Source organism: Lissotriton vulgaris, chromosome 3_1, assembly GCF_964263255.1.
Source record: "Lissotriton vulgaris chromosome 3_1, aLisVul1.2, whole genome shotgun sequence".
NCBI lineage: Eukaryota > Metazoa > Chordata > Amphibia > Caudata > Salamandridae > Lissotriton > Lissotriton vulgaris.
The window spans coordinates 1,883,102,182-1,883,116,546 of record NC_141689.1 but is presented as its reverse complement, the minus strand read 5'-3'; the positions used below and the strand labels follow the sequence as shown (position 1 = coordinate 1,883,116,546).

Sequence of the window (14,365 nt, the reverse complement as noted above, 5' to 3'; positions counted from 1 at the left end):
CATTTCTATAAAAGGCGAAATGTCCGATCACATTTGCCAGTCATATCTGCCTGGGACAGAGAGAGAATTGCCCGCTCTGACAGTTGTTGCCACCATGGTGGAAAATATTTTGCTGATGGAATCGGGACGTCTTCCATCTCTATCCAGAGGGGGCGATAATAGAGACTCAGGATTTCTAGCACAATGCTGTGCCGCCTGTGATATCACGGAGTCAGGTTTAGGTTGCCCAATAAGGCAAGCAGGAGAATTATCCGGAGCATTGTAATTCTTTACCAATTTAGGCAAGACTGCTGGAATTGAGGCTGGAGTTTATGACCTTTAAGCCCTCCTGCCATATGAAGTCTACAATTGGGACAGATCAGAACGGTTTCGATGTTTGTTCCTTGAAATCCGATAAGAAACAATCAGCCTGTTTAGTGACAATAGGGAGCTGAAACCTCTTCGCTGCTCTCTCCATAAGGATATGGAAGCCCCCTATATCCTCAGGTGGTGAATCTATAGGAGGTGGAGTGGAAGGCGATGGTGTCTGGATCTGGTAGTCATCACGTTTGTTGGGAAGGGATATCTCGTCCAACTCTTCCACTTCTCTCTCTTCATCAGTAGTATGGTCCTCTTGGTCCTGATATCGCGTTACTGTAGGTACTGTAGAAACCGGCAGGGGGGTCGGGGGCAGGGGGGTGAGAATAGGACCAGCAAGGAAGGCAGCAGAATAGGTGTCTGAGGAATTGGCATTTGGATTGTTTGTTTAGATTGCATTTCTGGACTAGTAACCTCAGGGTAAAATACATAGTCCTCAGTCATCGTCCTGGCACTTAATCACTTAATGAGAAGTTTGGACGGACTGGGAGCTGCTCCGAACCTATCATCATCATCTGATTTCTCTTCACCTGCTCTATAATCAAAAAGATTTTCTGGAGGACAAGAAGACACCTTACTTGGAGAGGTGTGTACAGGCAATATTGCCTCCTGAGAAGGCCTTCTCTTAGGTAGTCCTAAATTGTCAAAGATGAAGGTTTCATCAACAGTTCTTCCGTCGACAGTCTGGACATTAACGAAGTTAGTAGACGAGGATACCATCGCCGAAGCTACCGTTGTCAACAAAGGAGACTTATTTTTGGGAGCCGCCGTCAGCAGGGGCGGCGATGAGGCTTCCGTCGACGACGATCCTGACAAGGAGCGCTTCTTTTTTCTTTTTAAACTTTTTATTGCGAATTGCATAGTATGATGCAGATACAAACCTATAGCGCAACATCTGATTACTATAAACAATACTTCTTGATACTAAACATTCCACGTAGTGAATGCCCCGCCCCCACCCAACTCAGGTTCAATGGACGGCAATTCCATTAGCTCGCCGACCTGTTGTGAAGGAGAGGTACAAATATTGCCTCTATACTTATTCCACTTCCCCCAAACTTTATCCCATTTTTTGGGGCATCCTCTAATTACATAAACCGCTCGACCCGCCAGCTTACACGTCAACATCATGTTCCCATTCCATTATCGTTGGCAAATCCGGGACCTCCCCATTAACATGCAATATTTTGTTTTGCAATCATATAACCCACTGTCGCCCATAATTTGTCCATGCAACTGAAATCTGTGGCAATCCAAATGTTGAGTAAAGAGGTCTTGGGATACATTGGCTAGGTACTCCCACATACCTCTTCAATCACACCATGTCAGTGATCCAAAACCCTTGAGTGAGTGAACAGTCCCAGATTGTGTGGAAAAAGTAGCCTGTCTCCCCACACTTCCGCATGCAGTCAGCCTCAGTAATGCAACCCATCTTAAGTAAAGTGGTAAGTGGGACATAGGTGTTGTGAAGTTTTTTAAGCTAAACCAGCCGCAGTCGCGACGTTATGACCACCTACCGCGGGGAGGATAGCGCATCAAGCCAGTTCTCTTCCTCAAGTTCCCCCAGGTCTGCCTGCCAGTGAGCACACAGGCTCACCGGAGGGTCTGGAGAGTTAAGTAATTTCGCTCACGTACATGAAAATAATCAAGTGTGCATGGGGTCAGCAAGCAATCTATCCCCAAGAGGTGCGGATTAGGGGATCCCATCTATAACTTTAGTTATTGCCTGCAATGCATGGGGGGCGCTTCTTTTTCCATCGATGATGATGACAAAGTTATCAATGACAGTCTCACCTTCACGGATACCAACGTCGACGGAGAAGATGCAGACGACAATCATTTGGGTCGAGGAGAAGAGAAAGTCGGCGTCCAGGCGACGGAACATCTTTTCTGGGTGGTAAAATTGTCTCGGGAAGAGACCTTGATGCCTGGTTCGATTTTTAAGAGGATTTTGAAGGCATAGACGGCACAGATTGACCCTTAAGAGGGGCTGCTTCCTGTTTTGAAGATGAAGGCTGATCTTCATGTTTTTAGGTGGGATGATGTTTTTTCAATACCTTAGCAGCCTTAGGAGATACCAGATCTGCCTCACTAGCTCTATTTTTAGATGCTGAAGTCTTTAAAGAGGAATCACTCTCCTCGTCAGATAAAGGATTGTCCTTTGTTTTAAGCTTCTGTAGCCACAGAAGAAGGCATCATCCTTTATCGCTCAAGGTTTTTTGAGAAAAAGTCCTGCAAATTTTACAGTCTCTCACCTGATGTTCAGGGTGAAGGTAGTAGATAAATCTCTTGTGGGGATCATCTGGGTGAAGACCTCATTTCCCCTCAAGATTCACAATGCCTCAAGAGAGATCTTTTTGAAGAGTAAGTTGAAAAGCAAGATCTAAAGAAATCAGAAGGTCAAGAAGAAGAACTGAGCACAGCTCGGGGAGACTCCCTTCACAAGATGCGCGGTAGTAAACCGGAGAGCCTAGAGCCATTGTGGAGAGGGTTCTAGTGGGTGCCGTCACCTGACTGGCTGGAGTTTGGACCATACCGAATGACAAGGACTAGATATTAAAGTGAATGGTTTTTCTCTATTAACTTAAATGTTAGAGTAATTACTTACTGCTTTTATGTACCGTGGGACTCCCACTTAGACGGGGAATGATTCAAGCATGTGAATCTATGAAAGATACCCCAATACTGGAGAAAACAGGGCTTCTGTGCTCCATGGCCAGGAGTTGAATAAAAGCCCCTACATGAAAATTACTGTTTTGACTTTCCCAAATAAAATGAATTTCCACTGCATTTTAGTGCATGTGTGCGCATGGGAGAGTACGCTTTTGTCTTTATGAGTCAGTGTATGCAAGTAAATATTCAAACTTATCCTACCATGCTACTACCTTTGTAGGTATGAGGTTTGGGTGGATGAGTTCTATGGAGGAGCTATCCTTGGCATCCGGTGGTGCTTACTAGCATAATGATGGATTACTCAAACAAAAGTGCGGCTAAACCCTAGCCCAAAGTTATCCAAGATGCAATGAAGTATATCTTTGTAAAGCAGTGGCAATAACAGGCATAATAGTGACCCTGATATATCGCAGACAAACTTGCTTTAGCGGTGCCATACATGGCATAATGGCAGAGTCGAGAGCAGGCTCACCCATAAATACTTGTATGTTTGCTTGAGACTGTCAGGCAAACCCCAATATTATGAAAAACAGAGAAGGGAAGCTCGAACCATTTAAACAATGGAAAACAATCATACGAACACTGTTCTCTACAGGACAATAGCCAAAGCTACAGCGATTTTTCGACTAAAAGCACTCATCAAATGATCTCACAGGCGTTGACAAGCAATGTGCAAGCGGATACTTTTGCAACCTTTGTGATTCAATTCAACCATATATAACTTTTGGTGGCATCATAAGTTATTTCACTTCTCCTGAGGTCACAGAGGATAAAGGACATGCCTAATAACGAGTAGCCCCCTCAGGAAAACTTAAGAGCTGCTCGTCTGCTTCAACATATTTCTTGTCTCACGGCATAGTTCATGTACTTTCGCTTAGGTTTCTTGTATTCAAATCAGATGGCATCTGAAATAATCAAGAGGTCCCCGGATGGACTATTGGACCTTTCTCCATCGGTCTCATCCTCTGCCCTACTGAGTTGAAATATGTCATTATTAATGAAAAAATTAAATAAAACAGCTGTGTAATATGCAGAGAGCACCAATTTCGGGTTTCCTGGTACGAATACAGTTTGTGCAAACAATTGCGACCTCTGAAAAAATACATACTGGCTGGGTAAACTGTACTCTATCACCACCAACCTTTGAAATTAGGTCGAATTCTAGGGTCGTAAGTCAGCAACAATTTATTCAGGATATTGCTTGTAGAATTAGCAGGTACTCTTGCAAGATCTTCTGCCGACTGTTGTCTGTAAGAAAAAACAGTATAACTTAAAAAGGTTACCTTGCGTTAGACGAACCTGTGGTACTGAAGGTTTTAGTTATTTTCTCTTAAAATATGAAAGAATGTATTCCTCATGATTACACGCACAACTCACAGCCCTTTCGAGTAAATTGTTAAAACAACGCAACAAAACACAAGCATTTGTTACAATTTCGAAAAACGGTGTCCGAATAAAACATGTTTTGCTTGCTTCGAAGGGAATTGATTGAGAATAATAAATTAAACGTATTACATTAATTTACTATTAACAAATATACACGAGTGCTGCCATTATTCAAAGTCAAAAAATGGTTGAGGAAGCAGTAACTAAACATTTCTTTCTTAGAAAGAGACTCATTAGAAAGAGGAGTTTATGGCAAACAACTTTTAATACACAAATCCTTAATAAATAATAAGGCTATCCTACCACTTTCCAGTGGTTCGTCAACTTTTATGGTGGGATAAATCACCAGAGACCTACGAAATAACATCTGGAGGAATGTGGGGAATTTTTTATTAAAAAGAAAATGCTAATCTACAAATAATGTTAATTAATGTGCACAACTAATGAGACTTAAAACTCACATTTCATGCACAATTGCACTAGACAATCACACTTAAAGGCGTTATGCATAATGTGCTGAGATGCTGACATAGTAAAGTTAAAAGAGCTAAAAAACTGTAAGTTCAGCATTTAAATCTGGACCTTTTCAACTGATTTTTATCAATAAATAGTTGCTGTGCAAAAAAATAAAATACAATTCTTATTCATACAGAGGTTTCATCTTCAAAACATTGTTAGCTAAACATGTTATTTAGAAGGTTACGGATGCGTCTTACACATGGGAATTGTGAGAAGCTGGCTTGGTATATGATGCACACTTATTTAAGTGGGCACACTGCACCAATTCAGACAACCCTTATAGTGGTATTCGACTAGCTTAGAAAGCGCTCAATGTGGTAGCTGTGGCAAGCAGCCTTCAGGCTTAGTCCAGAAGGAGTGTAAAGAAGCTCGTTTTACCAGAGCTAATCTTACTGGTTTAGATTAAGTGAAAAAGAACTACAGTGCATTTATAAAAATATGTATTTATTATAAGACACTCAATAGCACCTACGAATATTTCCTACCCAGAGATCTACACAATGCACACAATACGTTGCAAATAAACAGGTAAGTAGCACACATACACAGTGGTTGCCAGGGGAAGACCAAACTATGTACTAAAATAATGGTATGCGAACCATGACTCAAGACAAGACTATACCCAGAAGACTTAGAAATGCTGGGGGCCCAAGGAACCACACGAGGTAAGTAACCAGGAACCCCACGGAGGCCGCGTGCAGAGTGGGAGCACGACCGCAGGCTCAATGCAGGTCAATGGGTAGGTCGCTGTGGCAATTTTGAAGGACCCTTCCCAGTGGATCCTGAAGAAACCCCGGGGGAGACAGAAGGTTGGAGAGCCATCCCACTCATGGGTATGCTAGGAACCAGGATACCTGCATCAGGGAAGCTTGGTGCATAGGTATAAAGTGGCGTCAGAAACAGTCATCGAACTCAATGGAGGACTTCAAGAAGATACCGCTGCCGGAGAAGGTGAAAGTGTCCGGTGGAACCTAAAGGTGGATTAAAGATGAGAAATACCTGCAAGCAAGGGGGGACGGAGTCTATGCCACTCAGGAGTGACAGGAGGCACGGAAGACGAATGCCCCTCGATGTCGGTTGCTACAGAAGAGTTGACGGTGACCTTGGAGCAGCAGCTGTGCAGACCAGGTGACGCTGTAGAAGACCAGGAGCCATTCACGGGCTGTCTCACGTCAGATGTCGAGAGTTTAGGGGTTATTGTCCGTCGGGAGCACCAACAAGCCTTGGCAACTGCAAACATCGAAAACGAAAAAAGTGCAGTGTCAGGACCAGAAGGTCCAGGTGACTCACCATGAGCAGGACCGAGCAATCAGTGGAGCCCGCTAAAGTCAAAGATGACTCAAAAGGACCTACAAGCCAGAGGCACTGGAGTCGTAAAAGGACCTTGAGCAGCTCACCAAAGACGCAGGCCAACGGTGCAAGTGATGACAAAGATCTTGGTCGCAGGAGATGCTGGAGTTTGGAGCCCGAAGATCTTGGGGTAAGGAAGCCAATAAGCCTTTGCAACAGCAAGTTGATGCAGTGCACAGGGTTTAAATTCTGTGCTTCAAACAAGGGATACTGGCCTCAAACTTGGTGAGAGGACAGGGCAGGCCTCTATGGATGTGAAGAACCACCACCTGTGTTGCTGAGCCTTTGGGAGTCCATGGCAGCCCAGGATCCGCTTCGTTGTGGTGCCTGCAGATGCAGGAAGTGACTCCATTTCAAGTTGGCTTAGGTGTCCACAGCCTTGGAAGGTTCCTGTATGGAGCATGGGCACAGACGGATGTTGCAGCAGACTCACAGGACGATGAGACCAGGAGCAGTAGGAGTTTTCCCAGTTACAGTCTTGGAGCCCAGAGCAAGGTCCAGAGAAGTCCAGAGGGCCCAGATGGTCGAAGAAGTGGTGGCTGGATATGAATCTGGTCCCACAACGAACCTACAAGTAAGCACTTAAGTATCCTAAGAAAAGGATTGGGATGATTCAGGGTTCCCTCCCAGGGGAGGGGGTCGGACAGTGGAGAGGATACTCCTATGTCCCTTGTCCAATTTCAATGCCAGAGCTGGAGCCAACGGCTCCCTGAGATGGTTTGAACTAGACTATGCAAGGAGGGCACCAAATGTGCCTCTCAAGTAGACTAAGTGGTGCTGGCAAGCGCTCCCACCCGGCCACAATACACTAAACCCTATCTGAGAGGTGATCTCACCTCCCTGTAACAGGATACTTGGCTCAGCAGCAGGAAGGCAGAATCGGGTCTCTGGTCGGCAGAATCCATGTTGTGCTGTCTGGGTCTAGAAGACTGGTACCAGGAGCACAGAGGGTCTCCCGGATGAGCTTTACAGTGCATGGAATCATACCTCCCACACGGTTTATGGTGTGACGGTACGATTCAAACATGACAAGGTTCATTACAGCCAGCGTGGAGATTGTCATCACGTAATGATGCATGCCCACTATGTATTGTAAGGAGTAGTTTCTGTCCTGTAACTTCAGTTCTGTAGTAGGGGTATCTCTGTTATAGTCATAATCTAGTGAATAGTCCCGCTCATGAGCGTGGACCCCGGAGCAATCAAAAATCTCTTAAGCTGTCTAAAAATGCAGTCCTGCATAGACACTTAGAGAATTTAAAGACAGATAACGCAGCCTATATCCACAGGCTACACTGTCCAGTACTATCCACAGGCTACACTGTCCAGTACTTCAACTAGACATTCCACGAAACCACAAACAGCACAGCCTACCAAGTTATCATCGAGAAAAACCTCCCCTTTCACCAACAAAGCCTCAGGAATGATAGAGAGGAAGGGGAGGACAGACAAGCCCCATAGGCTGCCATTATGTGGCTCAAAAAGGGATACTGTGCCTTTAAGAAAACTTTCTAGAACTTTCAGTATCCCAGAATGCCCAGCAGGTCCCATTTACTTTCAGTTCTTTTTGAAGGCGTATAACGCTAGACCTGTAGCATTCCGAACATGAACATCTTTCTCCACCGGGGAGGAGGGCGGGCACTTATGACTATAACAGAGATTCCCCTACTACAGAACTGGAGTTACAGGACAGAAACTACTCCTTCTGTAGTAGGGGGATCTCTGTGTATAGTCATAATCTAGTGAATAGAATGGCAAGCCCATCCCCCACACCAAAGCGGCAGTGGAGAAAAAGAAGTAAAACACCACTACTGTGCGAACAGATCTCGCAGCGAAGCCTGCCCAACCTGAGTGTCTGCCCTGGCATCAGTGTCCAGACAGTATTGCTTAGCAAAGGTATACACCGACTTCCAAGTGGCCGCCCTGCAGATTTCTGCAATGGGAACATTACGTAACAAAGCAGTCGTGGCAGCTTTGCCCTTGGTGGAATGAGCCTTAGGTTTACCCCCTAAGGTCTTATTAGCCTTTAGATAACACAATTGTATACAGGACACAATCCACCTTGAAATGGACTGTTTTGAGGTAGCAAGACCTGTCCTGACTGACCCATAATTGATAAAGAATTGGTCTGACCTACGAATATCCTTGGTTTCATCCAGATAAAATTTCAACACCCTCCTGACATCCAGGGAATGTAGAGACCTTTCCGCTGGAGAGAAAGGATTCTGAAACAACGTAGATAAAGTTATGGTCTGGTTAACATGGAAATCAGAAATAACCTTAGGAAGAAATTTAGGGTGAGTACGCATAACAACCTTAGCAGCATGAAATACAGTGTAAGGTTCTTGGCAACACAACGCCTAAATTTCACTCACCCTGCAGGCCGATGTAATGGCCACAAGGAACGCCGACTTCCAGGACAGGTGCTGCAACGAAGCCTTATGAATAGGTTCAAAAGGTTCCTTAATCAATCTGGACAGCACCACATTCAATTCCCATGAAGGCGAAGGAAGCCGGACAAGAGGAAACACTTTCTTCAAGCCTTCCAAAAAATCTTTGATCACAGGGATCTGGAAGAAGGAGGTCTGTAAAGGGCATTTACTCTAGGCAGACAGGGCAGCGAGATTAACCTTAATGGAATGAAAATTAGGGCCAGACTGCGCCACATGCAAAAGGTACAGAAGGATGAAATCTTCCTTACATCTCGTTGGATCATAGTTCTTGGACTTGCACCAGATGCAAAATCTCTTCCACTTGTACGCATAAGAAGTCAGTATGTCCATACAATCTGCAGGGAGATTCAAATGGCCATATCGCACTATCTCAGGAGCCATGCCGCCAAACTCAAAGACAAGAGATTGGGGTGCACCATCTGCCCCCCAAACTCTGTGAGAAGGTCCTGCCGGCACGGCAGCCGGATGTGAGGAAAGAGACCGGTGAAGCAGGTCCGTGAAACACCACTGCCTGGGCCATTCCGGGGCAATCAGGACCATCCGCGCCCTAGACTGGGCCAGCTTGATGAGCACCGCGGGAAAAAGGGGAATGGGTGGAAAAGCGTACAGAAAGCTGTACGACCAGTTGATCCATAACGCATTCCCCAGCGTTTCCTGCTGGTAGTACCTGGATGCGAAGTCTGGGCATTTGCTGTTTTCGGCGGTGGCTAACAGATCCACGTCTGGAGTGCCCCACCTGGCGAAAACGTCTCCGAGCACTGAGTCGTTTATGACCCATTCGTGGTTTTCCTGGATCAGTCTGCTCAGTGCGTCCGCCTGAACATTCTGCACACCTGGTAGATGAGTAGCCGTTATGGTCAGTCCTCTGGCAAGAAGCCAGTGCCAGATCGCCTGCGCCTCCTGCGACAGGGTGCGTGATCTCGAGCCCCCTTGTTTGTTGAGGTAATACATAGTTGTTGTATTGTCCGTCTGTACAAGCATAGAGTTGGACGGATGAAAGGCCTTCAGTGCCAAGTGAACAGCTCGGAGTTCCAGAAAATTGATGTGATCCGTGGACTCCGTCTGGGACCACGTTCCCTGGATCTGTAACTCCCCGGAATGCGCTCCCCAACTGTGGAGAGAAGCATCAGTCACGATAGTCTGAGTGGGAATGTCCTTGTGGAAGGGAACCCCCTTGAGGATTCTCCGCTGAACACCAACATTTCAGAGACTGTAGAGCGTGCAGAGACAGTCGTATCTTGTCGTCCCAGTTTCCTCTCCTCTGGTCCCACTGATCCTCCAGACACTTCTGCAGCGGTCTCATGTGTAGCCGTGCGTGTGGTGTGTGGAAGATACAGGAGGCCATCGACCCAAGTAGAGAAGACACCATCCTCACTGTCGTAGATGGAGCGGTCATAAGAGCCTGAGCCTGCCGAAGGAGTGATAAACGTCTTTCCTCCGAAGGAGACACGCTTGCTGACAGCGTATTGATAGAGGCTCCCAAGTACTGTAGGCATTTGACTGGAGTTGGGACAGACTTGGACACGTTGATGTGCAACCCCAGCTTGTTCAATAGAATGGACGTCTTCTGGAAGTGCGCTTGAGCTTCCGAGAAGGAGGATGCCTTGATCAACCAATCGTCCAGGTACGGGTAGACAAACACCTTGTTCTCTCTCAGGTGTGCCGCTACCACTGCCATGCATTTGAAAAAGGTCCTGGGCGCAGACTTCAGCCTGAACGGTAACACTGTGTATTGATAGTGATTGGTGCAGACTTGGAATCGCAGGAACAGTATGCATACTGTAGGTCTATCGCGCACAGCCAGTCCCCCCTTTGCAGTGGAGGGTAAATCTGGTGCAAAGACAGCATGCAAACATTTTCTCTGCGAATCCACTTGTTGCAAATCCAGAATAGGCCTGAACTCGTTCTTGTCCTTTTTGCGGACCAGAAACAACCGTGAGTACAGACATCTTCACCTTTGAGACAGAGGGACGTCTTCTATCACCCTTTTCCTTAATAGGGTATCGGTCTCCGCCTGGAGCTCGCGCAGCTCAAACGGCGAGCAAACCGGTGGAATTGCTGGAGGCGGGCTGGTGAACCGAAGACTGCATCCATTGCAAACAATATTCAGCACCCACTTGTCCAGAGTAATTTTTCTCCACTCTGCCAGAAAATATTGAACGCTTTCCCCCCACCGGAATGGGTAACGGATGACAGGGAAGTAATCGCTCAGGGCCTAGACCCGGCCGGGCCTTTGGTCGCGGTGGCAGATTGCGGACCACCCCTGCCCCTCTGACGTTTCTGGAAGGGCTTCCTCTGGAACTGCTGCTGCTGCTGCTGTCCAGACTGTTGACCTCGCCATCTGCCCTGCGCGCCGTACTGTCTCTGGAACTGGCGGTAGTTCTTCTTCTGGTCCTTGGGCTTCTCCAAGCCCACCACCGTCAGAGTCTCAGCCTCCGCCTTCATGTGGGCCATCTCATCGTCGGCGTGTTTCCTGAATAGGGTCTCGCCCGAGAAGGGCAGGTTGGCCACCTTCTGTTGGGCTTCAGTGACGTCAATCTGAGCCAAGCGTGGCGCCTCTGATTAACTCCATGGCAGTACCCGTGGGCTGCCAGAGAGACGAGTCTGCAGCTACGCTGATCAGCTGGTTCGACACCAGCAATCCCTCATTCAGGATCTCCATAAAATAAATGAAATAAATGAAAATATTCCAAAATCTTTAAACTGAGCTGGAATTTCTGCTCTCCTGCGCGCAGTGAGTGTTTGGGTATTAAAGTCAGAATCAGCTGTGCCAGAACTCTGTGATGAAAATAAAAATTGAGTGCAAACCAGACTGATGTCATCCTCAGAGTGCAGACATCCCACACGCACCAGTAGTTCAATACAGAGATACTAACATGTTAGGAATACTCCATGGAAGTCATAGCAGTCTCAGATAATGAATGCCTAGATATGTTCCACCTCTTAAGCCGCATCAAGGCAAGCTGCTTGTGCAGAGAATGAAGAGTGGAGAGCATGCTCAGCATTTTAAAAGACGCAACTCACAAGTAAGCACTTTCAAGTACAGCGCATGACAACCCACGTGCCATTGTTTTTAAAAAAAAAAAAAAAGCAACTACTGCAGCGTTACAAAAGGGGACACAGGCATATAATGTAGGCTCCATTTTAAATTAAAATTAAAAAATAAATAACGCTCACACAAAGGGGGCAAATAAATGGGGGAAACCAAACAATCCCAGTGGCAGCAAGGCTCCACAAAACTGGACCTTTTCCACTCACCAGCGGTACAATGAAATCAGTTCAGTTCAAGTGTTTAGTTCCGCATACTCGCAGCCAATGCACTGTAGGTTCGCAAGTTATGTAAAGACAGCAGCTGCAGTTTCAATTTGCGAATTGTTACTAGTTCATCAGCAAGCTCCATCAATCAGTGCTACCAATGCCCTCCATAACATTACTCCAGCAGCGCCCGTGACAATGCCCTGCGATGAGACTGATGGAAACAGACACCGGTGGGGCTACCAGGTGCATTGATTCTTTGCAGGCTTACCAAATTTCTTGGAAGAACTCTTAATTATATTTCAGTTTCAATCTTATCTCTCCTTCCGTTGTAGTAATTCTCTCTCCACCCTTGTCGCAGTAGAGGCCTTTCCTCCACAGTAGGTCCGTTTTCCGCTCGTCACCAGTGAAATAACGTAAGAATGAGGGTAGGCAGAGAGGATAGTGAATCCAAAAGGGTAGTTTATTCTTCAGATTAAAGTAGGCGTCTTAGGTTACAGAAATAGTAGGTTAAAGGTAGTAGAAGTCGCAGCCCCGCTGGGAGCTGAATCCCAGCTGCTCAGTCCACACAATCCAACTGGCATTTCACTCAACCAGGCACACATGAACATTCAATGACATTACTCACACTGGCAGAGCAGCAGGGCACAGAACACGGGAAGGAATAAATATAAAGAGGAACAGGATACCACAGTCTGCTTATAACAAGGAGTGTTCCTAGAGTGGGTTAGAGCACACCCTTTAGCACCATCATATGCACATCGTTGTTCCATGCTGATCTGAGACGGAGTTTCTTAAAGCTATGATTGATTCTTGATCTATTGAGCTAAATTTAATACTGAAACTTAATGGTTTCTCTTAATTCGAGAACTCTTTACTAGTCTCACCATTTTTCACTTCTCATTCCTAGAATAGGTATATTTCTTTTATGGAACCCACTTCATGTATTTTTTAATATTATTTATTGATTGACTAATATCAATTTCTGTTAATATTGGATGACAGATTAATGAGAATTAACTTGTGACTTTTAAATAAAGGTGATTTACTAAATATTGAGTAATAAAACCTTTTAACTCATAAACTTTTATGGACTGAGATAGCTTCGAACTGTAATCATTTAATGTGGTATACAGCTGCTGATCTGTTCTAAAACAACACCAAAAGATCCCTTGGCCAAAGATAGCGGGGATTTGCCTTGATAATCGTAAACTAAGACTGATTGATAAACTCACTGCTCCAGCAAACTTGGTACCAGAGGAATGGCTTATGTTATGACCCGGGGAGCTGTAAGTCATTACCCCAAGTTAGAGTAATGCCCAGGTCCCAAAAGAAGAATTTTGAGGATTGATGAAGTGCAGTTTTGAAGTGGCCACAGTAGATATAGTTTTATGGATGGGGTCGTTTTATGCCTCACATTTACGGACGCTAGATTTTCCAATTTCTAGATTATCTCTACCATACTATCGGCGGCCTTCGACACGGTCAGCCATAAAATACTCCTGGCCCGCCTAGCTGAAGCAAGGGTCCATGATTCTGCAATATCTTTCCTTGCATCATACCTTCGAAATAGAACTTTCTTTGTTGAGTTGGGTGAGGCAAAGTCCAAATCATTCAGTTCACTGTGTGGGGTACCCCCGGGGTCTGCATTAAGCCCTACCCTTTTTAATTTATATGTAGCTCCGTTGGCAAAAATCATAAGGGAATGTGGCTTTACCCCAGTATCTTATGCTGACGACACCCAGATAGTGGTGTATCAGTAAGGAGGTGAATGAGACAGCAGCTAAATTCAAACATTGTTTGTCACAGGTCAGTCAGTGGATGATGGACAACTGTCTAAAGTTGAACAGCGACAAGAGTGAAGTGCTGTTGCTGGGTGGTAATGATGACATCTGGTCGCCAGCATGGTGGCCAGACAATCTGGGGAGTTGCCCAGACCCAGTAGACAAAGTAAGGAACTTGGGAATTACCCTAGACATCAAGCTTTCTTTTGATGCTCAAGCAAACAAACTTGCATCCACAGTTTGGCTCATCCTAAAGATGATAAAGAAACTACTGCCCTACATACCAGATGATACCCGAAACACAGTAGTGACGGCATTGGCATTGTCTAGATTAGACTATGGCAATGCCTTGTACGCTGGAGCCAGAAAACAAATCTTAAACAAGTTGCAACGCCTACAGAATGCAGCTGCGAGGCTGGTGCTTGGTATCCCCAAATATGAGCCAATTACATCTAAACTAAAACTTTTGCATTGGCTCCCAGTGGAAAAAAGGGTCTGTTTCAAATCACTATGCCTGGCATATAAGGCTGTTCAGGGCCTAGGCTCACAGTTTTTGCGAACTAATTTGAAACTGTATGAACCAGGAAAGAT

General features: G+C 45.7%; 1 protein-coding gene across 2 annotated transcripts in view; it reads right to left on the bottom strand.

The window, feature by feature from the left end:
• GLRB (glycine receptor beta) overlaps window positions 1–14,365 on the bottom strand; it is a 202,013-nt gene that overhangs the window by 148,589 nt on the left and 39,059 nt on the right. For both annotated transcript variants that reach the window (XM_086962344.1, XM_086962345.1), the window contains exon 3: window positions 4,172–4,278. In XM_086962344.1, coding sequence (XP_086818470.1) covers window positions 4,172–4,278 — 107 coding nt within the window. The remainder of the gene's footprint in view (window positions 1–4,171; window positions 4,279–14,365) is intronic.